Source organism: Aedes aegypti, chromosome 2 (assembly GCF_002204515.2).
Source record: "Aedes aegypti strain LVP_AGWG chromosome 2, AaegL5.0 Primary Assembly, whole genome shotgun sequence".
In the NCBI taxonomy this organism is placed as follows: Eukaryota; Metazoa; Arthropoda; class Insecta; order Diptera; family Culicidae; genus Aedes; species Aedes aegypti.
In genome coordinates, this window is record NC_035108.1 from 103,514,318 (window position 1) to 103,540,534 (window position 26,217).

Sequence of the window (26,217 nt, forward strand, 5' to 3'; positions counted from 1 at the left end):
ACAGGAGAAATTTATTGTTGTAAATTTTATCTAGTTTCAACATGCAAGTTTATTGCTGTAGTACACAAAAACTACTATTTCTAAAAATGTATATTGTTATGAATTATGTGTAATAATATGTTCCCTAACATATGAATTATTAATTTTAGTAATATCAGCGTTATTAGTTGAAATATTTCACAAAACATATTTTTCCGTTTTGACCCAATCTCACCCCCTAGACCCATTGTCACCCCCATCGACGGTACTAATAACTTTCAAGTGTAGTAACAGCATAATTGAATTTTTAGATTATATGAGATTATTTTGCAATCAAAAATGGGGTGCTCATATCACCCCATCAGTAAAAATCGACTCGAAAAATGACAAATTTTAAAAAAATCAATCATTCATCCGTGAACTTTATAAGACAAAGGAAATCATGCGAATCTAGTGTATTCATCTAAAAATTGTTGGAAATCATGCAAACATTCGAAAAATTAATAACATTTACAGCACTTTTATCGCCTTTTCCTTAAGGTGGCCAAACTGCCCCACTTTCCCCTATTCGGCACGAAAGTCCTTCAAAGACATTAAGGAAATGCTCTTCTAAGTATCCCTAATTTAATTTCTCCAACTCTTCTAATTCATGTTTATTTAGATTTTAGAGATTGCAAGAATTAGAGGTTTTTTGATTCCATCTTGAATCTCTTAGAAGAGAAAATCCAGAAAGGGGTCATGCACAAATTACGTCACGCTCCGAGGGGGGGAGGGGGTCAAGCCAAGCGTGACAAGCCTTACAAAATTTTCGAAGGACACATATAAAAAACGTGACAGGGGGGGGGGGGGGTTCGAAAAAGCTTAAATTTAGCGTGACATAAGTTGTGTACCATCCCAAATTTCAATTGAAAAATCCTAAAATAGTTTCTTCAAAATCTCAAGAAGAAAATAATTACTTTCCATTAACTAAAAATTTCTGGTAATTAAAGTAAGTATGACTAGAAGTTTAATAGAACAAATTTTAAAAGGTGTATTAGCTAATAATCCTTGCAATCTTCCCAGAAGAAAAGACTCTTGGGGACATTTAACAAATTCATGAAGTAATTCCTAGAAGAATACTGTCTGGAGAAATTCCAGCATTGCTGGAAGACAGTGTTGTGAAAAACTGAATTCCTCATAACTCCCGCTTGAGATTTTTCATGCGTGAGTTGTCAATCACGCAACTCAGCAGTCAAAAAATCATGGATGAGTTGGCTAACCTTTTTGACTTATTGTCTCGTATTTCCACAGTTTACTCACACATGGCAATAAATCCTTGTTAGTCTGGTAAAATTATAGTAACCTTTTCTAACGTAAACAACAACATTCGGGTTTCACGAGTTTTTGACGGGTTTTGCGACTGAATCATTTTTTTACGGTTTGAGTTGATTGAGTGATTTTGCATTAAAATCTCAAGCGTGCAGATTGCGAAGCAGATCTCTAATGAGTTTGCTCTCACGGGAGAGCGTATTGTTTGAGATTTGAGTGTGAGTCTATCAACACTACTAGAAGATATACCTTACTTAGTGATTTTTTTACGTATACTTGAAAAAATCCTGTTCAAATTTTAATGTCAAATTCCGCAATTCCGGTGGTCAAAGATCTTTTCGTAAAATAAATATTCGCGACTTCTTAGGGTATAAAACATCTTCGTGTCTGCAAAAATTCAAAAATGGTCATTTTGCAAAGTAAGTTCTCAGTTAAGAACTGTGGAAAGGGTTATAGAACACTAAGACCAAAAGAAGCTACCCAAGTAACCAAATAGCATTTTAATTCACCCTGCGTGCAAATATAGTGCTATAATACAGCTGACATGCCTCGTATTAGCCGTGTAAGGCCAAAAGGCGAATTAGTGACTGGTGGTTACTTGGATATGTTCCAGATGGAACGCAAGAAAAAGAATCCGAATTTCGGTCACAACAAAGTGGTAACACAAATAATACCGTCATCGAAGTGAAAAGATGTGGAAGAATGTTGAAGTTGAAGTGAGTATCTCTCACACATCCCAGAAATACTTACACAATTTTCTCCCAGCGAGGACGTAACAGAATATGGCACCAGACTTGTATCAGTATCGTCGGTTGACTATCAATCCCCCGCTGGCACTGCATTCGACAGATTCGTATCAGATGGACCATGATGTGTTTGAGCGTGTTGACGTGGTGAACCGGCAGCTCGTGGATGAGTAGTCGCAGCTGCTCGGCGGCCACCGCTTCGCTGGTTATTTCTGCAAGGGATGAAGAGAAAAACATGGTTAATTATCCATCACGCTCTTTAACGAAGAACGATCAATCCAACGTACTTGAGGCCTCTATAAACTTGTCGTAGAACAGAACCGGAATGATCGGGTCGGGCAGCTCGCGCAGAAACTTCTTCAGCACCGTGGCCACGCACTCGGGCGAGTAGTTGCTGAGATCGGTGTTGATCAGATTCTCGTTGAGCGAGTCGCGCAGTTTGTTCACCTCGTCGTAGCTGGACGGCGTCGTCCGGTAGAGTTTGTACAGATCTAGGTTGTCGTCGCACAGGGCCTTCTGCTCGAGCTCATTGCAGAGTATTATTACAATCTGGGGTGCCGGCAGTTGGTCCACGTTGAACTGATGGCACAGACCGACCCCGAACACCGGCTGGGCCCTGTTCGTCGTGGCCAGTACAGTAGTCGTTGGCGTCCGACTGCCGCCGGTGTCCACCCCGGTTGTTGCCGTACATGGCATAAGTCCCGTGACCGAACACTGCCGGTGGACGATGAGATTACACTGCTTGCAAAGCAATCCCTGATGTATCAGCCCGCGCAAGTACTGCTGACACTTATCACATTTAACCAGCTTCAAGAACGAATGGTTCACCAGGTCGTGCGAGTGCTTGCCGCCTGTCGCCGCCGGATCGGTGCTGCCGAGGCCGCTGTCCTCACCGGCTATCTTCAGCACGATTCCGCTTCCGCCGCTGATGGTCCGCATCGTTCCACCGCTTTGGATTGGCTTCTCCGCACTCGTCAGCAAATCCTTTATGGACGCAAGGATAGTTTGCTGATGGAATTCATTTTTAATACCCATTTGCTGCACGGGGAAGACAGGGGGAGAGAGAAAATTGAGCATACATAAGAACGCATCCCGGTATGGACATGTGAAGGGGGGAAAACCTACTCCTAGTTTATCACGATCCAAGTTTGATAAATCACAGCCTTTTATATCTTTCGCTTTGAATACGTCAGCGTAGGTGTACAGGTTGTTTGCCGCCATCCACTCCAAAACGTTCACTGACGTCCACTCGTTAATTGACTGTGTTCGAAAGAAATGAATCAATTATCTATGCGTTTACCCAAGAATCAGTTATTGTGTGAGGTTTTCTATAATTCCCTGAAGAAACACAAGACGTATGATTGGGCAAATGAAGAGGTTTGATCACTTGGTGAATCTATGGCCAATTTACCAAGAATATGCCACGATAAGATCTTTATGTATTTAAATTTAGTCAGATTAAGTTTATTAAAGAAGCATTTTTAAGGGAGGTGAATTCAAATCACCAGTAAAAAGTTTAAGCTGCTACGACAAAATGTTAAAAATAACTTATTTTAGTTGTAACAAATTATAAGATTCGATTTTGAATGCTGAACTTTTGGACCACGCACTATAGATACGCTTCCACAACAAAGAGGTACACCGCGCTTATCTCGCGCTGATGTCATCGAGCAGCATGCACACGCCGAATCACGGTCAGGTGCACATACTATTGAGGTATACCTGTATCAGTTTTTAAGGAAAGATTTCAACAAATGGTAAAATGCTTTCCAGCATATAGGCATACTCACAGGTGTCTAAGCATTTTGGAGAAACGAGGGCTTCGAGTGTTACAAACCGGTGGAATCGGTATTTCAACACAACGTATTGAATATTGCTGTATTTCAAAAAGTTTAGAAACAAAAACTGAATACAAAACATGATCATGTTCATTACCCATCTCACGTGAAATATATTCTATCTTCTAAGCGGTTTGTTCTGAACGCAATATTTACAAATTGGGTTCTTTTAGATGATTCTAGGCTATTAAGGCGTCCCTATATTCCTAATTTTAGCATACTAGGAAATGTTTCCCGTTTCTTCGCGCAATTAAGACACTTTACTACAAACCCGCGACGAATAGTATTTATGGTCGGTAGGCGTAAAACTTCTCAAGAAAACGTCACACAACTGATTAGGCAATTGCACATCTCTGGTATCACTAGCAGCGGGTACTTACCTTGTCGGTACCGTGGATGGCCGGCATCATCGGATAAACGTCGGGCAAACTTCTTTGGCACATATCGTGAACGGCTAGCGGTAAGCACTTGATGTGGAAACACGACCAACACTCTGTGGGTGGGATAACGAACAAAATTATACAATCCGCGGGCTCGCCGTCTATAAGTACCTAACTACTTCCACTAGAACATGCATTATAAGGTGGTCTGATCCGTAAGTAACGCTTTGTGTGTGTATATGTAATGAACAACTGACATGGAAACAAAAACTGAAAATTTTAAAGAATTATTATTGTTGTGTGATTGTAGATCCAAATAGAAGAGCATGCTGCAGATCATGGGTTCGAATCCTACCGGTCGATGATCTTTTCGGGTTGGAAATTTTCTCGATTTTTCAGAGCATAGAGGATCTTTGTACCTGCCACACGATATACAAATGCAAAAATAATCAATCGGCAACGAAAGCTCTGTGGATGCGCTTAATAGAACACTGAGCAGAAACGCAAGTTCTGCCCCAGTTGGGATGTAACGCCAGAAAGAAGAAGACAATTGTATCTGGAGCCCACCCGAAATGTATGATTTAAGTCGCTACCGAACATGTGCAGACTGGACAGGCATAGATAGCATGACGATTGGCTTAACACACTAATACCCAATTCCGCCTTTATACAAGGTACCCTTTGAGTTTTTTTCGCAGCCCGGAAATACAAACGATTTAATGTTAATGGTAAAACCATAAAACGCATTCAGAAAAATTTTATTGAACTTTGTTAATATTCTTAGAACAAAAATTGAATTCATTTATATCCTATGTGTCTGAGTCGAAAATAACATTAGAGAATTCATACTGAGCTTAGTTCAGAACAATCGACTGACAACTCCTATGGATTGTTTTTTGGTTGCGATTCATGACATTGTAGAATCGATTTTTTCAATTATTTTCCAAATGTAGCACGAAGATTGCGTCAAACTCAAATACAGCAGTGACACACCCCTTCTTTGGTGGTGATACGATTGATAGATACACATACAGAGAGTTTTCAAGGTAAGATTAAAATCCACCAATTTCCAGGAAATCGCAAATACATTATGTGCGCTTTACATAGTCTACAATGATGCAGCATTGTGAAATATTTCGTCACAAGAGAGAGGGTGAAATAGACACGTATTAATTTATTCCAGTGGTCACCAAACTATAGCCCACGAGCCGAGCCGCATGTGGCCCTCTGGATTTTGGATACTACAGAAATTCATGAGGAATTAGTTTGAATTTTTCAGCTCAAGAACAAATTTTAAGTTGACCTGAGAATTAGAATTTTCCTCAAATCTCCCAGATTGCTTAAATCTGAAAGAGAGATTTTAGAAGCAAAAGACGCATTTTTTACATTAATCAACTCATTACGATGAATAAATTATGGAGAAAATTATAAAAAAAATCCACGTGCTAAGGGGGATTCGAATCCACGACTCTTGTATGCGAAAGACACGTTGATAGCCTTCCCCCATCTATACACTCCTACAATACAGTTGTTGTTGAAGCGATACTGGTATGATAGACAAACAGTTTCAACACTAATGTCGAGTTCGTTTTTGAACCTAGGTTGGAACTGGCGCCACCCGTTCTGAATCACAGTTTCAACCCCAACCCGGTTCAGGTTTGACCGAACTACAATTTGTTTGACGTTGGTTTGTTTATGTGTTGATCACCGACCCAGTTCCTAAAAACGAAAACGACATAAATAAATCGCACTCGCTCTGCGCGCGTGTATATACACTAGATGGATGGATATGGCTTATGAGAAAGGTGTAAACTGTTGGGATTTGAATTCGAAACTTCTCGGCAAACATTTGAAAAGAGCCCAAGAAGTCTTGAGCCTTTTTTTAGAAACGTTGCTACTGGGCCCTTTTTAGCCCGCCCACGCAAACTAACACAACTATCAGAAAGATTGGCGTTAGCTCTTCCTGATAGTGGTATTGGTGAGCGTGATCGAGTTGAATTGGGCTCAACAACGGCTGGCAAAGCCAATGTTTACCAATGTAGATGTGCCCTTTTGAAATGTTTGTCCAGACATGTAACCTTCTGAGTTATTGGATCACCAAGAGGCCAATAAGGCACCGGTTAGTAAAGCACTCATCTAGCATCGTGGATTCAGGGATTTGAATCCTGAGCACGCGTTGAGTTGAAAAATTTTAAAAGCATTGCGGATTGGATTAAATACCGAACACCTAAATATAGGATAATTTACGGCTTCGGCACCATTCGACTATTATCGGCAATCAAATCTCAAACGCCAAATACACAGTATTCACAAACACAGTGACAATACCTTATTCATTTGAATACACAATAATGATCCAACACAACTGCCGAACCAAATTTATATGTAATTCATGTGATGTTGAATTGACCTTCATATATTTCGCAGTACCAAAAAAAACATAAAGGAATGTGCATTTAAAATTGACATGAATATTCAATAAAGGGCCTTTAATAATAAAATCCTAGTACGTTGCGGGAATGTTTATTTACAGATATTAATGCAAACCAGCACTAGTAACAGATGAAAACAGATTTGATATTTTGGATTGCACTTATATGCTCGACTAAGTTGTAATAAGCGTTTATTTTAAACTAAATTGTGCCCTACTGAAATAATTACGCCAATTGATTAGTATTAAGGAACAGCAATACAATTTAAGTACAATATGACATACACGCATATAGCTTTCACAGCCAGAAAAGTTGAAGACTCTATTTTGGGCATAGTCATAATTTTTTGGTTGTCATAGAGCAAAATTAGGGATCAACGTGGCGTAGTTGGCTGCACGTTCGCTTCATATGCGGATGGCCATGGGTTTGATTCCCAGCCTCCCAACACAACTTTTCGTCAAGCTGCATGAAAGCGGCTTGGCACCTTGCCCATTTTCTAGAGCATTTGCTCTTAGGGGCGGTCCATTTATTACGTAAGACAATTTTTGGGCTTTTACAAACCCCCCTCCTCCCATGGTAAGATTTTTTGTATGAAAATTAAAAATAAATTATATGGCGCGTAAGATATCTCAAACTCCCCCTCCCCCATAAACCCTTACGTAATTAATGGACCGCCCCTTAATGATCCTGATAATCGGCAACCAGACCAATGGCAATGAAGATGGACAACTTCTCACCGTTCCCTCCTGATGGACTGACAGCAACAATCGAAAACAACATATACGTGATCTTCACTCTACCTGCGTGCAGAGGAAAAGAGGCATCATCCTCGCGGTCAGATCCAAAAATAGACACCATCATAGTAGGGGGCGGTCCATTAATTACGTAAGACAAATTTCGGGGTTTTTCAACCCCCCCTCCCCCATGGTAAGATTTTTTGTATGAAAATCAAAAATAAATTGTATGGCGCGTAAGAAATCTCAATCCCCTCCCCCCATAAACCCTTACGTAATTAATGGACAGCCCCTAGTAGTAGTGTTGTGTATTCAGATACTTTTCAAGTGTTCAGGTATCAAACTGTACTCAGCTGGCGTGATGCCTAACGGCGAATTTGAAAATCTGGACCAATGTGCGGCTATGGGGTCATGCACAAATTACGTCACGCTCCAAGGGGGGGAGGGGGTCGAGCCAAGCGTGACAAGCCTTACAAAATTTTCGGAGGACTCATACAAAAAGTGTGACAAAGGGGGGGGGGGGTCGAAAAAGTTGAAATTTAGCGTGACATAATTTGTGTACCATCCCTATGATTAAAACGCATATGAAATTGCTGATACAATAAACTCGTGGAATCATTTCAGTGTAGGTAATCTAAGAAAATTCTAAAAAAACATGTTTCCTAAGCTCCAAGATTGAATTGAAAATAGTTGAGGCAAAGAATTTTTATGATTGGGAGTCTTCTTCATTTCTCCTTTTATTTAAATTTCAATGTGTCTGAACTGCTAGAATTTTCGAAAATATACACGATGAAAAAATATTTCGCTTTCATGGCGAAGTAGGCCGCCATTGAAATGTTGAGCGTGTCACTGATGATTGTTGCTAATAAATCTCACGAATTCGATAACATAAAAAGAATTTGTTGGGCTTAAAAAGGGAACTGTATTGAAAACCCACAATTGAAATGGGTTTTCTCGTATGATAACGCAAGGAGGACTCAGAGTTTGAAGTTTTTCAGTATCCAGATATTTGGTCTCTTCGATGCTGGTAATGAAGGAATACTTAGAGGATTTTTCGACCTCTGTGTAAAATTTTCATCCCTTCATCATCGCCACTTGTTTTGAACTGATTTTCCAAGAGGGTTGCTAAAAACGTCTAACTCTATTGAAAGCCACAATACACCAGATCGTTATTTATAGGGTTTATTCATGCTCCATACCTTATTATAGCATAAATCATGCTCGTTCGCTTCGATTTAGTATGAATTCATCTTTAGAAAACATTTTTCTTGATTGTTGATTCTAAATACCGAATATTAGCACTTCTAACTAGTGATCCATAATATGGACCAGAAAATGATTGTTTACCACGGTTATGGATCACTTATAAAGAACGTCGATTTCTGCCATTTTAAGCATCGGATTCGAAATTTTCAGACAATAGCACTAAGGATAAAACTAATAAAACATCAAGGTTTGTGAATTTCATTTTTTAGCAGACGAAAATGGGTGGTAAACTTGGTGTGGAGCGAAAACAGTTCATGTCTCAGTTACTACAATACAGTATCACAAAAAAATGGCATTTTACCCTTGTTTCCAGCTCCGCTATTTTTTGCAGTAATATGTGACACATTGTTAACTTTTGACAAATCTCGCAATACAGATGCATTGAGTAGAAAATCTCTTGATTTTACGCACTGATCCGTAATATGTCCCAATTTAATCCATAATATGAAAATTGATCCATAATATGGTTTTCAGAAACCGATACAATTTTTAATTTTTATGCAATCCTATGTAAATATTACACTCAAAACAGTTTACTAACCGAAGTTCCAATTTGTAACGATTCAATTCGTGCTTTTAAATTCCAATTTTACGTTTTCCATGTCGTTTTATTAAATTTTATAGGTTGGACTCCACACTATTTGATCCATAACTGTGGTGTCATGATATAATAAAGTTTATTTGCAATAATCTGAGGGATCATAGACATAAAACCGAACATAATATTTAACAAAAAATAAAAATATTCTCGGTATCCTTTTGAGATGCATATAATTGTATTCCTTATGCCATAAATGTAATTCCTTGCGTGCACCCGCATTCACACAACACGCATGACTTTTATCGAGCGTGGTAGTTAATGAGTTACGATAGAGAAAAAAAGACATACACTACACTTCTGTTTGGTGCCGATCAATGAAACATAAGCGAAAATTTTCGATTATAGTTGAGTTGCATTACCAGAAATCATGAGAGTTATTACCAATTTAAGGCAAAACAGAAATCACCCGAATGGCTCGATACCGTTGTGGTTTTGTGAGAATTGTTGCTCTTCAACGCTCTCTCGTCACGAACCATGCGAGAGAGTGAAAACATAGGGCTCTCCGAATGCGATGTGCCACGAAACTGTTATGAATCACGAATTATTACACTCTCTGAATATGATTCGATTGGCTTATTCGGATAAAAAACCAAACTCTGAAATTTTTGCTATATTCCGAAGTGCCGTCAGCTCTCGAGCAGAAGAGACTTGCTACTGAATACCTAAATAAGAAATTCCATACCAGATAATTTTCAATACTTACTATTTGAACATTGTATGGAAGAGCCCTGCAAAAGAGGTAAATACCTCAAATAATATCTCACGCATTTTCTAGAAAAACCAAACTGATAATTAGATCAGGTATTGTAATTCTCAAATAACACATTATGGATTTCCATATAAAGATTTGACTTTCAATAGCAATTCAATACTTCAAGCAGTCCTCAATAGCTTACGAATACCTCAGTAAGGTATTTTTAAATGCTTTTTTACGTATTCGAAATGAAGTTGCCACGAGTAACTGACACTGAAGAAAGCTACAAGTGGTGGTCAAAATACGCGTATCTGTCAAAAGATAATGTAATTAGGGTGGAATTAAAAGATTAAATGCTCAATCTACGTGTAAATTCTCTTTATTTTCCATTGTCCTGAACAATATTTTCAATACTATAATAATACCAAATTGAGGTGCTGACTACTGATCAATACCTATTTATTAAGCACTGATATTATTGAAAAAATCATTTCTGTTTTAAAATGAACCATAATTTCGATTTCTGGCCATTATTTCAATGTTCCTAGGGGTCACATGGACATTACCCGAGATGATAGAATTTTTCTCATATTCAGTCATTTGATGTCTGAAAAACTACATTTTTGGGAGTCTGCTGTAAAAAATAAAAAGCAAATTAGTGAAAATTTTTGTTTCTGGTTCCACTGTAAATGTTGAAGATCTCAAGAACTTTGAAAATGATAATTTTGAAATGCTCACCAACTGATATTAGATTAGCATAATTATGATCCATTTTATTTTGAAGTACTAATCATGACGTGATGTTTAGCAGAATCATTACGATCATTATGATCTTGGCAGATCTATCAACCTTTTTTAGGTAGATCAACAACCTTTTTTAGGTGGAAGACTTTCGACTGTCTTGATCCGAAGGATAATTCGAAGAACGTCAAACGTGTCTTTAGGCATTGAGGAAGTCAAAAACATGGGAGTTTGATCTAGTAATAAGGTGCCCAACAGCAAAGTTATAAGTGACATTTCGGAACATTTCAATTTCAGTATAGGGTGCTAGCACCAGTTTAGGCCACAAATTTAACTTCGGTACCTAAATTGGCCAATCACATTGAGTTGATACTATGTGGAAAATTAATTATTTCTCTTATTTTCTGAATCGATTCGTATGAGTAAATGAATGTAACTCTATCACGTGCATGTGATCTATGTTGTTGTTTTATGTTGATTGTCTATGTAAATTATAATACGGAGTATAAGGTACCGTGGGGTAAGTGGATACAGAAAAATCAACAGTCAACTTCATTGTTATGTACAGCTAACGTGAATAATGTAATTCAAACTTTTTTCTGTGGATAACAAATGAGGGACTAATGTGCTTCAAATCGTTTCTTGTTTTGATTTTTCTGCTTGTTATGTATTGAGGATGAGCGACTTGAAAATTTGCACCAAATGATCCACTTGCCCCACCATGGTGGGGTAAGTGGATCACCAAACAAAAAAATCTGTTCTCAAAACTAGTATGGTATAATTATGTATAGTATGAATGATATTACTTTCGTTCTTGTTAATAGTGCTAGTTATATTACATTTTGATTGTTTAAAACATAAAAAAATATCTTTATTTTATCAAAAAAATATTTAAAATATTTTACATTAGTTCACACTAATTCGAACAAAAAAAAAACATTGTGGCTAGTATAATTTGGAGGAAATTCATCCATTTATACACATAAGCTATACAGAAGTATTGCAGGGGTATTTCAAACGATGTTTTCGAAAAACACTTATTGTTTAAAAACATAAGATACATTTATTTTTGACTCAAAAACTGAAATCTTTTTATTCTATTGATGAATATAATTGTAGCATATGTCTAGAACAATTTATATGGCCAAATAAGGTACGACATTAGGCATTCAATTGATAGAAAATGTTGGTCTTTTGCAACTCAGCTTAGATAAACCACGTAAAGTTTTGGTTTAAATATTGCAATATTAATTCTTTAAATGTTTCATACCAGAAAGATTAAAAATAAACTGTTAGGTGGATTGATTCAATTTTTTTATAGTCAATTTGACAAATTTAAGCTAGGAATGAGAAAAGTTTAAGGAAAACAACATTTGCGGATAATAAAACTTATTCAAATTCTCGTAAACAGTGTGTCAACAAATGATAATAATACCTGATCCATTTACCCCACCCCATTCAAAACTAGGGGTGAGTGTACCATATCCAATATATTTGTATTTATTTGTAAAAATCTCATATTTTTCATTGTGATTCATTCATTGTTGAAAACACTAATAGTAAGGTACCGTGGGGCATGTGGGTAATGGAATTCGCATAGTTGAGATTCTTCAAATTCTAGAAACTTTAAATTGAAACAAATGAGGTCGTGTATATTTTTTAGCTTGACTCCCACCAAATATAAGCAGCATGCTGAAATGGATTTTTATGAAAAATTGAAGAAAAAAATACAGAAAAAGTTTTTGAAAAATGTCTCCTTACTTTTCACTTGCCCCAAAAGTGGGGCAAGTGAAAAGTTTACCGTTTTGAACAATACATTCAAAAACAAACAATTATATTCACGATTTCTATTAGCTTTAACATTTGTTAAGGCTTCCCAATGAACAGTAACATAAATAACATGTAAACAAATAAAATGTTATTCTTTTCACTTGAATTTTCTTCTGTTCAGTTTTGTTAGTTGAAATGATTCAACAACATTATAACTGCAACATTTCCAATGTTAGTTCTTACGTTATAGGGCAGCAATTGCATTTCTGCTCGGTAGAATTTCCACCGCTCGTTATTTGTTTTTGAGATAGTCGGATATGACGTCAGAAAACTTTCCGGGAGAAATCAAACAGAAGCCTTCAATAACGTATTTAGAATCTTTTTTATGTGGATAGACCTATACCCCATTTTTATGTTTTGAACTAGCTTTACATAGACATTCCACGAGATTTCCGTGTATTCTCTAATATTGCAACCTTTCAGTCAACGTCTTCCTTTTAATTGGCTGCCCGAAGTAGACATAGTAATATTGTAATGTTTGGCAACATCTTTTAGAGAAGTTCCATGATTTCTAATAGCTTTCAACGCTTGAGTATAGTGTTTCTTGAATTATCAGCACGTTATGTTTTTCTATGATAATTGCGAACCATGTTTACTTATGGCTACTTGAAGAGAAAACACAAATTCAATCTCCAATGATAAACTTTTCACTTGCCCCACCTGATAAGAAAATTGACGGTGTTTAATTTTAGTTACTTTTAGGTCTACGTCGAATTAATTCTAAAACTTTTTTTATTGCAGTTTGAAACTGTCACAGAGGACAACTAAGAAGTGGTATAGGAAATTATTTTCCGCAATTTTTTTCCACTGAAAATATTAAAATAAGATTGTACGCCGCCAACTTGTTACGGAGTAACAGTTGACAGGTTAACAATGTTTCGCTCTATTATGCAATAATGGCTGAAAAATTTCAGAAATCTCTTACCTATCGTAATGTTTTCAATGGCCTCAAAGGTTTACGCATGAGTTCAAAACGTTAATTCACATATTGAGTAAAATATATCAATTGTTTTCACTTACCCCATTTACCCACTTGCCCCGCGGTACCTTATTCAATTTTAGACAGAGATACAATGGATTTTTGATTGATAGAAAACAATTTCAAAATAAATCAATTTTTGCGGCTCACAAGTTTGCTTGTGTTAGTGTACGTGTAGTACCAGTTTTGCAACAATATTAGTGTGGACGTAAGAATATAACCTAAAACGAAGCAATGGTGCAAAAACATTCAACATATTCAAGTATTTAAGCATAATATGGACAAATGATCCACTTACCCCACTGATACACTTCCCCCACTGTACCTTAATCCACTATGGCTACGACTGCCGTTATGGCCAAAACCAGTGCGTCTTAAAAAACTTAAAATTTTTAGGTTCAAGCTTATTATCAGTATCTAACTAAATAGGTCGTCATTGATGATAAATTTATGCTTTTTCTCTTCGAAATGTGTGGGAAGTAATTCTCAAGGGTTTCTATCAAAACGTGACAGTTCTCTTTCTTTACGATGCAGAAGGAAACCTTGATTCCCCTAATGGAGTTCAAGATCCCCTGCCTGAATCCAGCGAATTCGGAAACACTGGCCCCGACTGACGGAACCCTTTGCTTTTTAACTTGAATCTTCCTTCCATTTCAGACATTCACCTTTCCTTTTCCAACAAACTTTTCGTTAGTAGCCATCAAATTCAGAATATGTAATCTTCTATGAGATTATTTTCTCAAGACGGTGTCCAAGAAGGATTACCATCATTAATCAACTATTACAAACGGATTCAACGAAAAATCGAAAGCTCCCACCCCTGGTTTACGGCACGAGCATGTTTGAGGTCTCTAGATTATTTTTTCGATTTGTGGTCCTTCTACTTCTTTTTCTTCTTGGCATTACGTCTCCACTGGGAGAGAGTCTGCTTCTATGACCACTTCCACAGTTATTAACTGAGAACTTTCTTTGCCAAAATTGCCATTTTCGCTTTCGTATTTGATATTCTATGTCCAGGGAAGTCAATTTCCATTATCAAAAGATTCTGGATCGACCGGGAATCGAACCCAGATACCTTCAGCATGGCTTTGCTTTGTAGCCGCGGCAGTTACCACTAGGTTAAGGAAGGCCCCTACAAGTAGTCAAGTTCATCGCTGTTTTTCAACACACACACATTGTTTACTGCGGATCAGAATACCTATCACCAAAATCAACGGAAAAAAAATAAAGATCGTATCCTTACGTCTACACTGTCGTCCTTGCAGTCCGAGCCCCCAGATGTAGTCCCGACCTGCAGCGGGGTGTGTGTTTTCGTTTATGTATCAGGATCATCGCGTATTGACCACCGCCGTTCGAAATCATGATCGCGATCGCCAAATCCCCGATGGAGAGATAAAAAAGAGAGAAGAGAAAGCAGCGAGTCAGTGATTATCGACTCTGCTCATATTGCCCCTTATGATTGTTCTTCGTGTGGAATACTTACAAAGTAAACAGATAATAGGAGTTACAAAATAAACAGGTACTGTCGTGTGGTATTTGTTAATGCTTTTACTACTTAATTCATCCACTTTATTAACTATAATGATAAGAGGCAATATTTTGGAGAAAAATTGGATTTGTAATATGGTGTATTTTTTTATTCGGTGCATCGGGGGAAATGGGGGGATGTGCTTGCTCCTTGATTGCTTTCTCCCAAGAGTATGCCTATTACAGGAATCTTCGAAACTGTGTTCCAGGAAAATTAAATACAGGAAGAAAACAATCAAGCGGATTCCAACAGACCAGATATCGATTTGACGACACGATTGGAAGCATATCTGTTTTCTTGAAATTGGTCCTTATCTCGAGGGTCAGCAACATGAAACATTTAACGACCAGTTTTACAGCAGATGTGTTTCCAATGTGCCACAGCATCTAACCACTTTTCATATTTACAAACGGAATTGATGATGATGATCGATAAATTTTCAAGTAACATACACGCGGAGTACCGCAGTTTGGAAAACTGAGTTGCTTGAAATTTCATCGTAACTCCTTTCCTGAAAACAAAAATACATGCAAAATGTGCCAACCGAACCGAGAGTCTTAGTTGGGGTCCGGGTCGTATGTTGTTAGATATTCTATGAACAGCGATTAGAATGCGTCAAAACCGTTGCGTTGAAGCATGATTGAACAACGGTGTAGAATGTTTTACCCAGTTTTTATTCCGAAATTTGCAGAGTGACTTTTTCCGATTTATTTGAATTTAAAGTATTCTAGAGAAGCTATTACCAAAAGTAAAGCTGATTGATTGATCATTATCAGTTAATGATGTAGCTATGTTGCACACTCTCTAAAACGATTCAGCTACAGTTTTTAGCACCATTCAGATGTTCGGTGAAGTGCTGCTTCCACCGTTCAATCATCTCATTTATAAATAGCAGTTAATTCTTCCAAGGTTTTCTCAAAGATAAGAATGTTCGTATGAAGTACAGTTGTATCTGAGTAAAACATTCACACCGTCGTAGTAATCGAAAGCAGATGCAATATTATTCTATTAGTAAAAGTGCGCCAAAGGATTCAAATGACCCGCCAAATTAGTCTATAAAATGCATCTGCTTCACAATCCCGGATATCTACAAATCAATCCACAATCAAGCTGGCTCAGTTCTTCATGTGTTGATCTGAATGAGAAGCCTTTGTACACATTTTTGTATTAAATAGAAATGACGATCATCAACAAATGGGTAAACCAGCCAACCTGACCGCGCACCTCACATATCTGGTCTGTGTCACGGTAACCCGACCCAGAGCAAGCATTTTACGAGTGGGCTTTGTGTGACAATAGTAATGGAAATGGAATATTACCCAAGCCCGCTCCGCTGGTGGGATTCACACACGACACGTAGATATCTTCGGACGTCCCGCTGCCGGTTCCACCGACATCCTTGGAGGAATTGGTAATCGTAAGTTTGGCCATCGTGGACTCCATGGTCGTAGCGACCGATATCGTTGTATTGCCATTGTTGTTGTTGCACAACTCACTACTGCTGCTGTTGTTGATTGTGGTACCTATACTACTACTGTTACTGCTGCTGATGTTGGCTACGACATTGTTGTCCCCAGCCAGACCGGCCACTGGTATGTAGTGGGAGGAGGATGGGGTTGTCATGCTGATGCTGTTACCGCTGCTACTAATCTCGTTGCAGCGCTGAAGGTTTTGTACTGGAAATAGGAATAGAGAGAGGGAATGTCTGTTTAAAATCATGTGATTTGAACAAGATTTCGGATTTTACTCTAATAATCCATATCGCATTTCTATTGCAATTAAATTGAATGTAGTAATTTATCTATGAGAAGCAGACTAAATGGGAAAAAATTAGTACGTCACGTTAGCTGGTTTGTATGTGAATCATGAAGATGTAGGTCCTCGATTTTATCTAATAGAGACATCACTAAGATGCAATGAGCTTCTATTAACAAACTCCTTATATAACGCAGGGTTACAACCTCTGTCATTTGTTACTTATCATAAAATCATGATTGAAGAGCTTCTTTATCTTGACATTACATTTCAGCAAAAAGAAATTATAGAATTAGTTTAAAAAGGCGAGGAAGGACCTGGTATGGTGGTTAGAACACATGCTTCCACGCCGAGAACCTGAGATCGAATCCTGTCACCGAGATAAACACTTATAACGTTGAAGGGAAGTAAAACCGTGTGTCCCGAGAAAATCTAGGTAAGGGCAAAATATTACGTGATTAAAAATAGTTTGAAAAGATACTGGACCGTATCGGTACATGAATCCAGTAATTTTCAGAATGCTTTGCGTTACTGTAAGGCGATTCACTTGAAAATTTTTCCTTCTACATTGAGGATTTTTTCGTCGAATAAACTCACAGCTGAATTATTTTGTCGCAGCACGTTTGTCCTAGGTTGGATGGCCAGGTAGCTAACAAAGCTAACATGTAACGTCAAGTGTAACGCACACTTTCGGATTGCGCATTGAATGCGAGTTGTGTGCACCTTGTAACCCGATGTGTGAGTAGTTATTCCACACGTTGAAAATGTTCACGGATGTCTATTTATTAAACGAAAATCGTGCCTCAACTGTTAAGTCCAGCTCTCCGCATGACACGTTCAAGCACAATATTGAACAACAGGCACGAAAGTTCAACACCTTGTCGTAGTCCCCGGCGGGATTCGAACGAACTGTAGTGTTCACCCGCGATCTTTACGCAGTTTTGCACTCCGTCCATCGTTGATTTAACCAATCTTATGAGGTTCCCGGGAAAGCTGTTCTTGTCCATGATCTTCCATAGCTCTACATGGTCAATACTGTCGTTTGCCGCTTTGAAATCGATTAACAAGTGGTGCGTAGGATCCACGGCATTTCTAGAGCATTTGCCGCACGGAAAAGATCTGATCCGTTGTCGAGCGGCCGTCGATGAAACTTGCAACAAACTCGTTTGCTAAAAGGGACAGACGTCGAAAGATAATCTTGGATAGCATTTTGTAGGCGGCTTTTAGGATAGTGATTGCACGATAGTTTTCACTCTCCAATGTGTCGCCATTTTTGTAGATGGGGTATAGCACGCCTTGCTTAATCTCCTCCGGTAGCTGTTCCGTTTCCCAGATTCTGACTATCAGCCGATGCAGACAAGCGGCCAACCTCTCCGGGCCCATCTAATGAGTTTGGCTCCGATCCGATGCCAGCCTTACCTGCGGCTTTGTTCTTGAGCTGTTGAATGGTATCCTTAACCTCCCTCATCGTGGGAGTTGGTTGGTTTCAACTGTCCGCTGTGCTGACGTAGCAATCACCTTCGTTGTCCTAACCTTTTGTGCCTGTGTCCTCTGAGCCATTCAGGTGTTCATCGTAGTGCTGCTTCCACCTTACGATCACCTCGCGTCAGTCCCTGCACATTTCCGCTCGCGGCATGAAGCCGTTGCGGGATGCGTTGAGCTTTTGTTAGAACTTCCGCGTTTCTTGAGAACGGTACATCAACTCCTTCTCTTGTCATTCCACCTCTTCCATACGACGCTTTTTGTTCCGGAATAGGCGAGTTTGCTGTTTCCGCTTCAGTCTGTATCGTTTCACGTTCTGCCGCGTACCATGCTGTAGCATTGCAGCCCGCGCTGCATTCTTCTTCTGCTCTAAAACCTCCTAGCACTCCTCGTCGAACAAATCGTCTCTGGAACTCTGTTCCATGTATCCGACAATGCCTTTGGCAGCGTCGGTTATTGCTGCTTTGACTGTCCTTCGGCAGTCCTCAAGAGGGCCCATCGAGCTCGCCCGCATCCGGCAACGCTGTCTTAAGATGTTGCGCGTATGCAGTTGCGACATCCAGTTGCTTTAGCCGCTCTAGGTCATACCGGTGCTGCCGTCGGTACCGTACATCGTTAATGACGGATAGTTTTGGGTGCAGTTTTACCATCAACAGGTAGGGGTAGGAGTCAATGTTAGCGCAACGATAGGTTCTGCCGTCGGTTATGTCGGAGAAGTGCCATCCATCGATCAAAACATGGTCAATTTGCGATTCTGTTTTTTGAAGTGATCTCTAGGTTGTGCTGAAAAAAGTTGCAACGAATGGCCATATTCTTGGAGGCGGCAAAATCTATCAGTCGTAGTCCGTTCTCGTTCGTCAGCCGGTGGGTGCTGAACTTTCCAAACGTGGGTCTAAACTCTGGGCAACCTGAACGTTCAAATCTCCTTTGATGATCTCGATGTCGTCGGTCGTAATCGCATTCCGTGCATCCGGAATAAGGGCTATTTTGTGGGAATTATCGGATCAATTGTCGTAGAAACTATTGGAGGAATTATCCGATAGAATTACTAGACAAATCACTAGGTGTATTGCCGGAGGAGTTTTTGAGGGTATCCCTGGAGGAGCCCCTGCAAGTAATGAAGAAATCTCTGGAGGAACCATTGCATGAACTCTCGAAGCTCTTTACATCGAGATTCTCTGCAAGAATTCTTCCACGAATTCTAGCAGAGATTTTATCTCTTATTATATTTTTTTCTGATTCTACATTAAAAACTGAGCCAGAATCCAAAGTTTCGTAATCTTCCGTGCCCTGTTTGAAATACAGGGTGTCCGCAAATTATCCGTACAAACTTTGAAGACCTGGATTTATATAATCAAGCATGATAAATTAAATATTCTTGCATGGTTTCAAACATTGGCTTATTATATTCTTATGAAATAAGTTTGACACATTTCCGATTCCATTTTTTGCAAAACCAAGTCAAATGTATTGAGGTGTTTTAAAAGGAGCTGTTTTTTTTGAGCTTTATGACGAAAGAGAAATGTCCATAGAACTCATTGGGTTGGACCATATAATTTTCAGTATTTTCAGTCTAACTTGAACACATCTCTAGTATGACAAGCGGCCCTCAGGAAAAACGTCTCCGAAAAATTTAAATTTGCCTATCTCAGTAACAAGCAAGCATTTCGAAATTATTGGAAGTTGTATTTTGTGTTAAAATATAGATGTGTTATGAAAGGTACATAGAGTGCTTCGTGAAGCCCAAGCAGGACAGTTCGGTTTTGCGTCGTCCGATTGATTTTTCTGACGGATTCGCGCGTATTTTCGTTGCCGGAGAATTTTTTTCCCCTGTTTTGGAGCGCCTTGCTGGGTAGTGCTTCGTGAAGCCCAAGCAGGACAGTTCGGTTTTGCGTCGTCCGATTGATTTTTCTGACGGATTCGCGCGTATTTTCGTTGCCGGAGAATTTTTTTCCCCTGTTTTGGAGCGTCTTGCTGGGTAGTGCTTCGTGAAGCCCAAGCAGGACAGTTCGGTTTTGCGTCGTCCGATTGATTTTGCTGACGGATTCGCGCGTATTTTCGTTGCCGGAGAATTTTTTCCCCTGTTTTGGAGCGCCTTGCTGGGTAGTGCTTCGTGAAGCCCAAGCAGGACAGTTCGGTTTTGCGTCGTCCGATTGATTTTTCTGACGGATTCGCGCGTATTTTCGTTGCCGGAGAATTTTTTTCCCCTGTTTTGGAGCGTCTTGCTGGGTAGTGCTTCGTGAAGCCCAAGCAGGACAGTTCGGTTTTGCGTCGTCCGATTGATTTTTCTGACGGATTCGCGCGTATTTTCGTTGCCGGAGAATTTTTCCCCTGTTTTGGAGCGCCTTGCTGGGTAGTGCTTCGTGAAGCCCAAGCAGGACAGTTCGGTTTTGCGTCGTCCGATTGATTTTTCTGACGGATTCGCGCGTATTTTCGTTGCCGGAGAATTTTTTCCCCTGTTTTGGAGCGCCTTGCTGGGTAGTGCTTCGTGAAGCCCAAGCAGGACAGTTCGGTTTTGCGTCGTCCGATTGATTTTTCTGACGGATTCGCGCGTATTTTCGTTGCTGGATTTTTTTTTCCCTGTTTTGGAGCGCCTTGCTGGGTAGTGCTTCGTGAAGCCCAAGCAGGACAGTTCGGTTTTGCGTCGTCCGATTGATTTTTCTGACGGATTCGCGCGTATTTTCGTTGCCGGAGAATTTTTTCCCCTGTTTTGCAGTAGTGTGTGTTCCTTTGACTGCGACGCTTGCTCCTGCGGGGCGGGTGATGCGGTCAGGATCGAACGTGTTACGCGTGGAGTGCAGTGAAAATGTGTATAGTGTTTTACGGAAACCCCAGTGCAGCGACGGAGAAAAACTGCTTCACATCCTGGTAAAATCGTTCTTTATTATTGTTTACTTTACTCACTTATTACCAATTCAAACTAAATACGTGCCAGGGTCGAAAATATAATTTTCGATTCGGGAAGTGTAAAAACATTGCATATATCCATTTGATATCTGGATGTTTTTATGCGGGGCTTACTGTAAATAAAAATGACCTCAGAATGTGTGTGTATTTACTGCCATTCTTGAAATGGGTCGTTGGAATTTCAGTAGAGCTATCACCTTTCATCTCCTGGGCTAAAATTGTCTGCAGATATAAAGATATCGAAGGGTATCATTAAATACATGCATACAATTTTCTTCCATAAAAGCACTGCCGGCCAGTGGGAGGTGGATTGTATCACACACACACACACACACAAATATAGATGTGTTATGAAAGGTACATAGACATTTATTTTTCATTGTTTTCAATGCGAGATCATCTTTCCAATATTTTGCTGTTCGGATAATTTACGGACAACCTGTACACGAGATGGAAGGTATTATGTTCATGGATTTCAATAATATCAAATTTTGATGGCATGCTCATTTTTGGGCTACTGAAAAATTGAAAAATTGTCCGGAGTTGGCGGCGCGTTTTATTGTGAATGAAACAGACAATATCCTAATATGATAATAATGCCTTTGAGGTCGTTCGGAAAGATCTCGGTTCCGCCAATTCGGCCGATGAAAGAGCAAAACGGCTGGTAGTGCTATGCCACCCGACATACATTTAGAAGAAAAGTGCTGCTTTGTGAAGTTTTACCGGCGTAATCCGTGCGAAAATAGTGAATATGTGAAGATTTTAATTATCGTTTTAGATGGTTTTGAAGGTGCTATGCACCCGATGGAACCGATGAAGCTTCGCAGTGTTTAATGCAAATTGTGTATCACGTTTGATGTTTGCCTCGATGTTTCTGAGTTAATCGCGACAAAATTTGCACAGTAATACCGCTTGGGCCTGCGGTCTAGCGATGACCGAGTGTCTTGTTTGTCTAAGTGAAAATATGAAGGAAGTGCTTCGAATTATTGAGTCGACAGCGTCGTAGTCAAGAAATTTGGTGAGATTGTTCTGATCTGTATTGTTACCTTAATATACTAAATACGTGCCAGTTCCAAAAAAGCATATCTTTGGATTTGGAAGTGTGTTTGTATTATCATTATCCATTTGATAACGGTAATGCACACATGCGGGGCTTATTGTTGGTGAAAGTGACTTCTGAATGGACGTGTCTCTCCAGCCATTCTGAAATGGGTCACTGGATCTGCAATAGAGCTATCACCTTCTAACTCCTGGACTAAAGCTATCTGCAATAGCATCAAAAAACATTGCAGAAAGATTTCTTCCATAATATCACTGCCGGACAGTGGGTGTTAGTTGGATTACACACACACTGAAAAATTGAAAAATTGTCCGGTCGGTCTTGAACTATAAATGTACGGCTGAGAAAACATAGTTACTGAAAAATACATGAGTTCATTCTTGAAAGAACAGTTTTTAATCAGGAGACTGGCATACAGTAAGTGATGGGCGCCTAATCAAGGCTCATTGGGGTTGATAGAATGAAGAATCTGAGTAAAGGAAACTTTTATTGTATTTTGTGATTTTACATGAGTAAATTTCTAATATTAGTGTGACTTACAAAAAAAGCCTTTGTAGTAAGTCTTCAAGATTTTTTTTCCATCTTGCATTAAAACACATATAAGAGACAAATATGAGTGTTGTCACCCCAATTTGGGGTGTTTAAAATATGTATTAAAAATGATTCCATATCGTTACAAAGCAAGACATCATCGATATCTCGTCATCAATCTAGAAGCAAATTGTATCTACTTTTCCTAATAAGTAACGCCAATGAAAATTGATTATAAACACATTATATTTTTTTCTTTTCACACTTATGATGCAGTGTTTCAGGGGACCATCTCATTTTTTCAATTTTATTCTAAAACTTATTTGAATCCGTTAAGTATTCGCTGAGTGGTAAGGGTTTTAGTATTTTTGCTTTCACTCAGGCCTATACGGGTTAATCGTGTCACCCATAGTCATGAAAATCATTGTTTGCAAAAGTTGAAACATTTACGCATAAACACAACTTATTTCTTTCAAAAACTTTAATGTATGTTGCACAAACTGCGCTTTTCCGGCCATATATCAGTATGAATAACAGTTTTATCGTTATGAAACAGAACATATTCACTAGTCGTATTGGAGTCATTAAGACTTGTATGAGACATGTTGTGTTACTTGGGAAATGGTTCAAACCACTTCTGACAATTGTACAACAGGCTTCATTCAACATCGAAAACATAAAGCACCAAAGGAGATGTTTCAAAACTACATATTGCTGCTTCTCATCAAACAATAATCATCATAAAATTTATATTCAACATGCGTTTATCACGTTCAGTATCATAAGGACATGTATGATACTAAACGCTTACCGTAAAACGGGGTGAATTGAAAAAGTGGGGCGAATAGAAACAAAGCGACTTTCAGTTAAAAATTCGAATATTATGTAATGATAAACTTACTGAACCTACTGAAATATTTGTTTTCCATTAGTTCAACAGTAACAGAGTATCGCTAGACTATTTTCAAATTAAAAATTTTGCTACATTTCTCATTAAAAAATTGAGAAGAAAATATTGAAATCTCAATCATTTTTGATTGCTTGAAACATCCGCCATTTTGGCTGATTTCAAAAATGATCGAAAATTGAACTTAGTTTAAACAAAAAAATATTTTTTTTTTCACTAAGTAAATACATGTTGATATTTCTTCAAGATGCACTGAAAAATGTGTTTATTTTCCCATTAAAATGAAAAAAGTATTGATATTTACTGAACAGTGTTTGACATACAACATTCTAATATATCTTTGTACGATATAATTTTTATTTTTTTAACAGCAATTGGGATCTAAGCAAAGGAAGACGCGACCCATATTTAAGGCTAAAAAATTGGTATTTATCCACATGTTTTAAGTTGTACACATTGAAACATATCTGGAATATCTGGATTGGCTTTATTGAATCTAACATTTGCATACCACACCGAGATCAGGTTGGTATTCCACTACCCCGAGCGGTAGCGGGACGGGGCGGGGTCTTTTTTGAAAAAGAGACATTGACAATACATACGCTTTAGAGACTTGCATTGAAATAGCGATCAAGCCTTAAAAGAGTTTTGCTTCTGGCCCTGATGATTGTCTTTCGCCTTAAACTGAGTATGCTTGACAGTAACATTTCCAGCAATTTTTAAGAGCTGAAATTGTATAAATCTATACATCCATGAGACAACCTCAATTGCAAGCTATGATCAGTAAACTTTACACCAGAGAAGATCTCCAATCAGACCGGGCAAACAAAACTACTTTTAACCGGTTAAACCCATTTCATTCTCCGGATAGCCGTCGTGTGTTGGACACTTTTTACTCCCCCATATAACTTAAATTTGATTTATAAAGTCTTCCGAAAATGTTTTACCACCGGAACGAATGTTCAATAAATGCTAATCGAGACGGTTGTAAAAACTCAAATATGGAGAACAATCATTTTACTGCTTCCAAATGTCAGCGTGTGCAATGTCAAACATTCGGTACGAGTTAAACATGAAAAGATGTATTCGAGCGAACCGCTCCCGATGCATTCGAAAGGACGCGCTGTCAAGGACATCACTGAATCACTAAAACTGAACTTTCAAAACTGATACGTAGGGAATGGGACCATCAATCATCGCTGTATGCAGTTGATTACTTTCACAGATAAAATTGTGCATTGTCTGTGACTTCGAGTTCGAATCCTAAGATTAATTCGATCATTTGAACACAACATGCGTTCAGAATCACACCGCATTGCTTCGTTCTTGATCCCCCTTCTCCCATGTCCACATCTTCCACCGCCGCCGCCGCCAATCAACCCAAAACCCACATTCATAATTAATTGCTCTGAGGTCGGTGGATACACGAGGACGGGATAGCGCTGCTACTTACATTGCACGTAGCCATTCTTCTTGGTGCGCGTGTTGACCGCTTTGTACCATCCACCAGTAGTGCTGGCCGCCGACGAACCACCGCCGGTCGACGTTTTCGGGACGTACACCTCAAGGATGTCCTCCTTCTGGTAGCTAAGCTCATCGGCATTGGCGGAAGTGTAGCTGACGGTCGCTCGGTAGATCACAATGCCGTCCTCGACGCCGCTGTCCATTATTGTATGGAACCAGCTATCTACCCCGCCTAGCCTCCGACCACCGAACACCGATTATGGCTTGGTCGTAGTGCGGCTATACTCTACTAAGCTGCTGATTGGGTACTACTAATACACAAGTCTCGTCGCGAACAGCTTAGTCAAACTTATCAGCCTTATAGCCGTCTTCAACACCAAGCATAGAAGGGGGGGAAGACTACGACAACGGACAAGTGATGCAGAGCTACCGGAGATGCGCTCGGTTATCAAATGTTTAAATTGCTAATTTCTAAGGTTCCTAATCAACTCGTTGGGTGTCGCCCCTATTGTAATCACATTCAGAGGGTAAAAATCTAAGAATAAGGGCTAAGTATTCGTAAGTGTGCATCAGGTTGTCCCTTCGCCAGAGAGAGATGCGTTGTGATTGATTATCAGCGACACACAATTAGATGCGGTAATCTTCTCTACTACAAACAGCGCTGACAATTGCTTCTTGCGTGTACGAAATGCGAAATGGAACCGACGAAAAAAAAAAGAAGTTATTACACCGTGGTTTCTTCCATCTGCGAACGAGGGGGTGTGTACGTTTATAAGCTAGGTATATAAGCTTCTCGCGTTCCTATGTGTCACACACTTCGGTTCCTCAATCTTGCCTCTGCTCTTCCATGCGGTTTATCTCTCGGATGCTCTCGAACAAGTCGACGTTTGGACACGGAGCCGATGAAAGTCCGCCAGCTGGGTGCTTCTTCATTCAGCGCTCTGACAGTTCGCACTTGAAATTCCTAAGGCACATCTATGAGAGGAAATGTAACACCTTCGTCGTTCCTTGCCGTCCATGTTTCAATTTTGCGTTTCTGAAATAGAATGGAGAGA

At 39.2% G+C, this 26,217-nt stretch overlaps 1 protein-coding gene across 12 annotated transcripts in view; it reads right to left on the reverse strand.

Annotated features, from left to right (window-relative positions):
• The window catches only part of LOC5578257 (phosphatidylinositol 3-kinase regulatory subunit alpha), a 118,347-nt gene that overhangs the window by 16,980 nt on the left and 75,150 nt on the right, over nucleotides 1-26,217 (reverse strand). For 10 of the 12 annotated variants that reach the window (XM_021841788.1, XM_021841783.1, XM_021841781.1 and 7 more), the window contains 8 exons: nucleotides 25,152-26,198; nucleotides 16,376-16,732; nucleotides 15,012-15,104; nucleotides 14,772-14,819; nucleotides 4,252-4,364; nucleotides 3,159-3,293; nucleotides 2,321-3,071; nucleotides 2,038-2,245 (listed from right to left, as the gene is read on the reverse strand). In XM_021841788.1, the coding sequence (XP_021697480.1) occupies nucleotides 2,038-2,245; nucleotides 2,321-3,071; nucleotides 3,159-3,293; nucleotides 4,252-4,364; nucleotides 14,772-14,819; nucleotides 15,012-15,104; nucleotides 16,376-16,732; nucleotides 25,152-25,365 (1,919 nt within the window). In that variant the 5' untranslated portion in view covers nucleotides 25,366-26,198. The remainder of the gene's footprint in view (nucleotides 1-2,037; nucleotides 2,246-2,320; nucleotides 3,072-3,158; nucleotides 3,294-4,251; nucleotides 4,365-14,771; nucleotides 14,820-15,011; nucleotides 15,105-16,375; nucleotides 16,733-25,151; nucleotides 26,199-26,217) is intronic. The other 2 variants (XM_021841792.1, XM_021841791.1) reach the window with 2 other exon arrangements.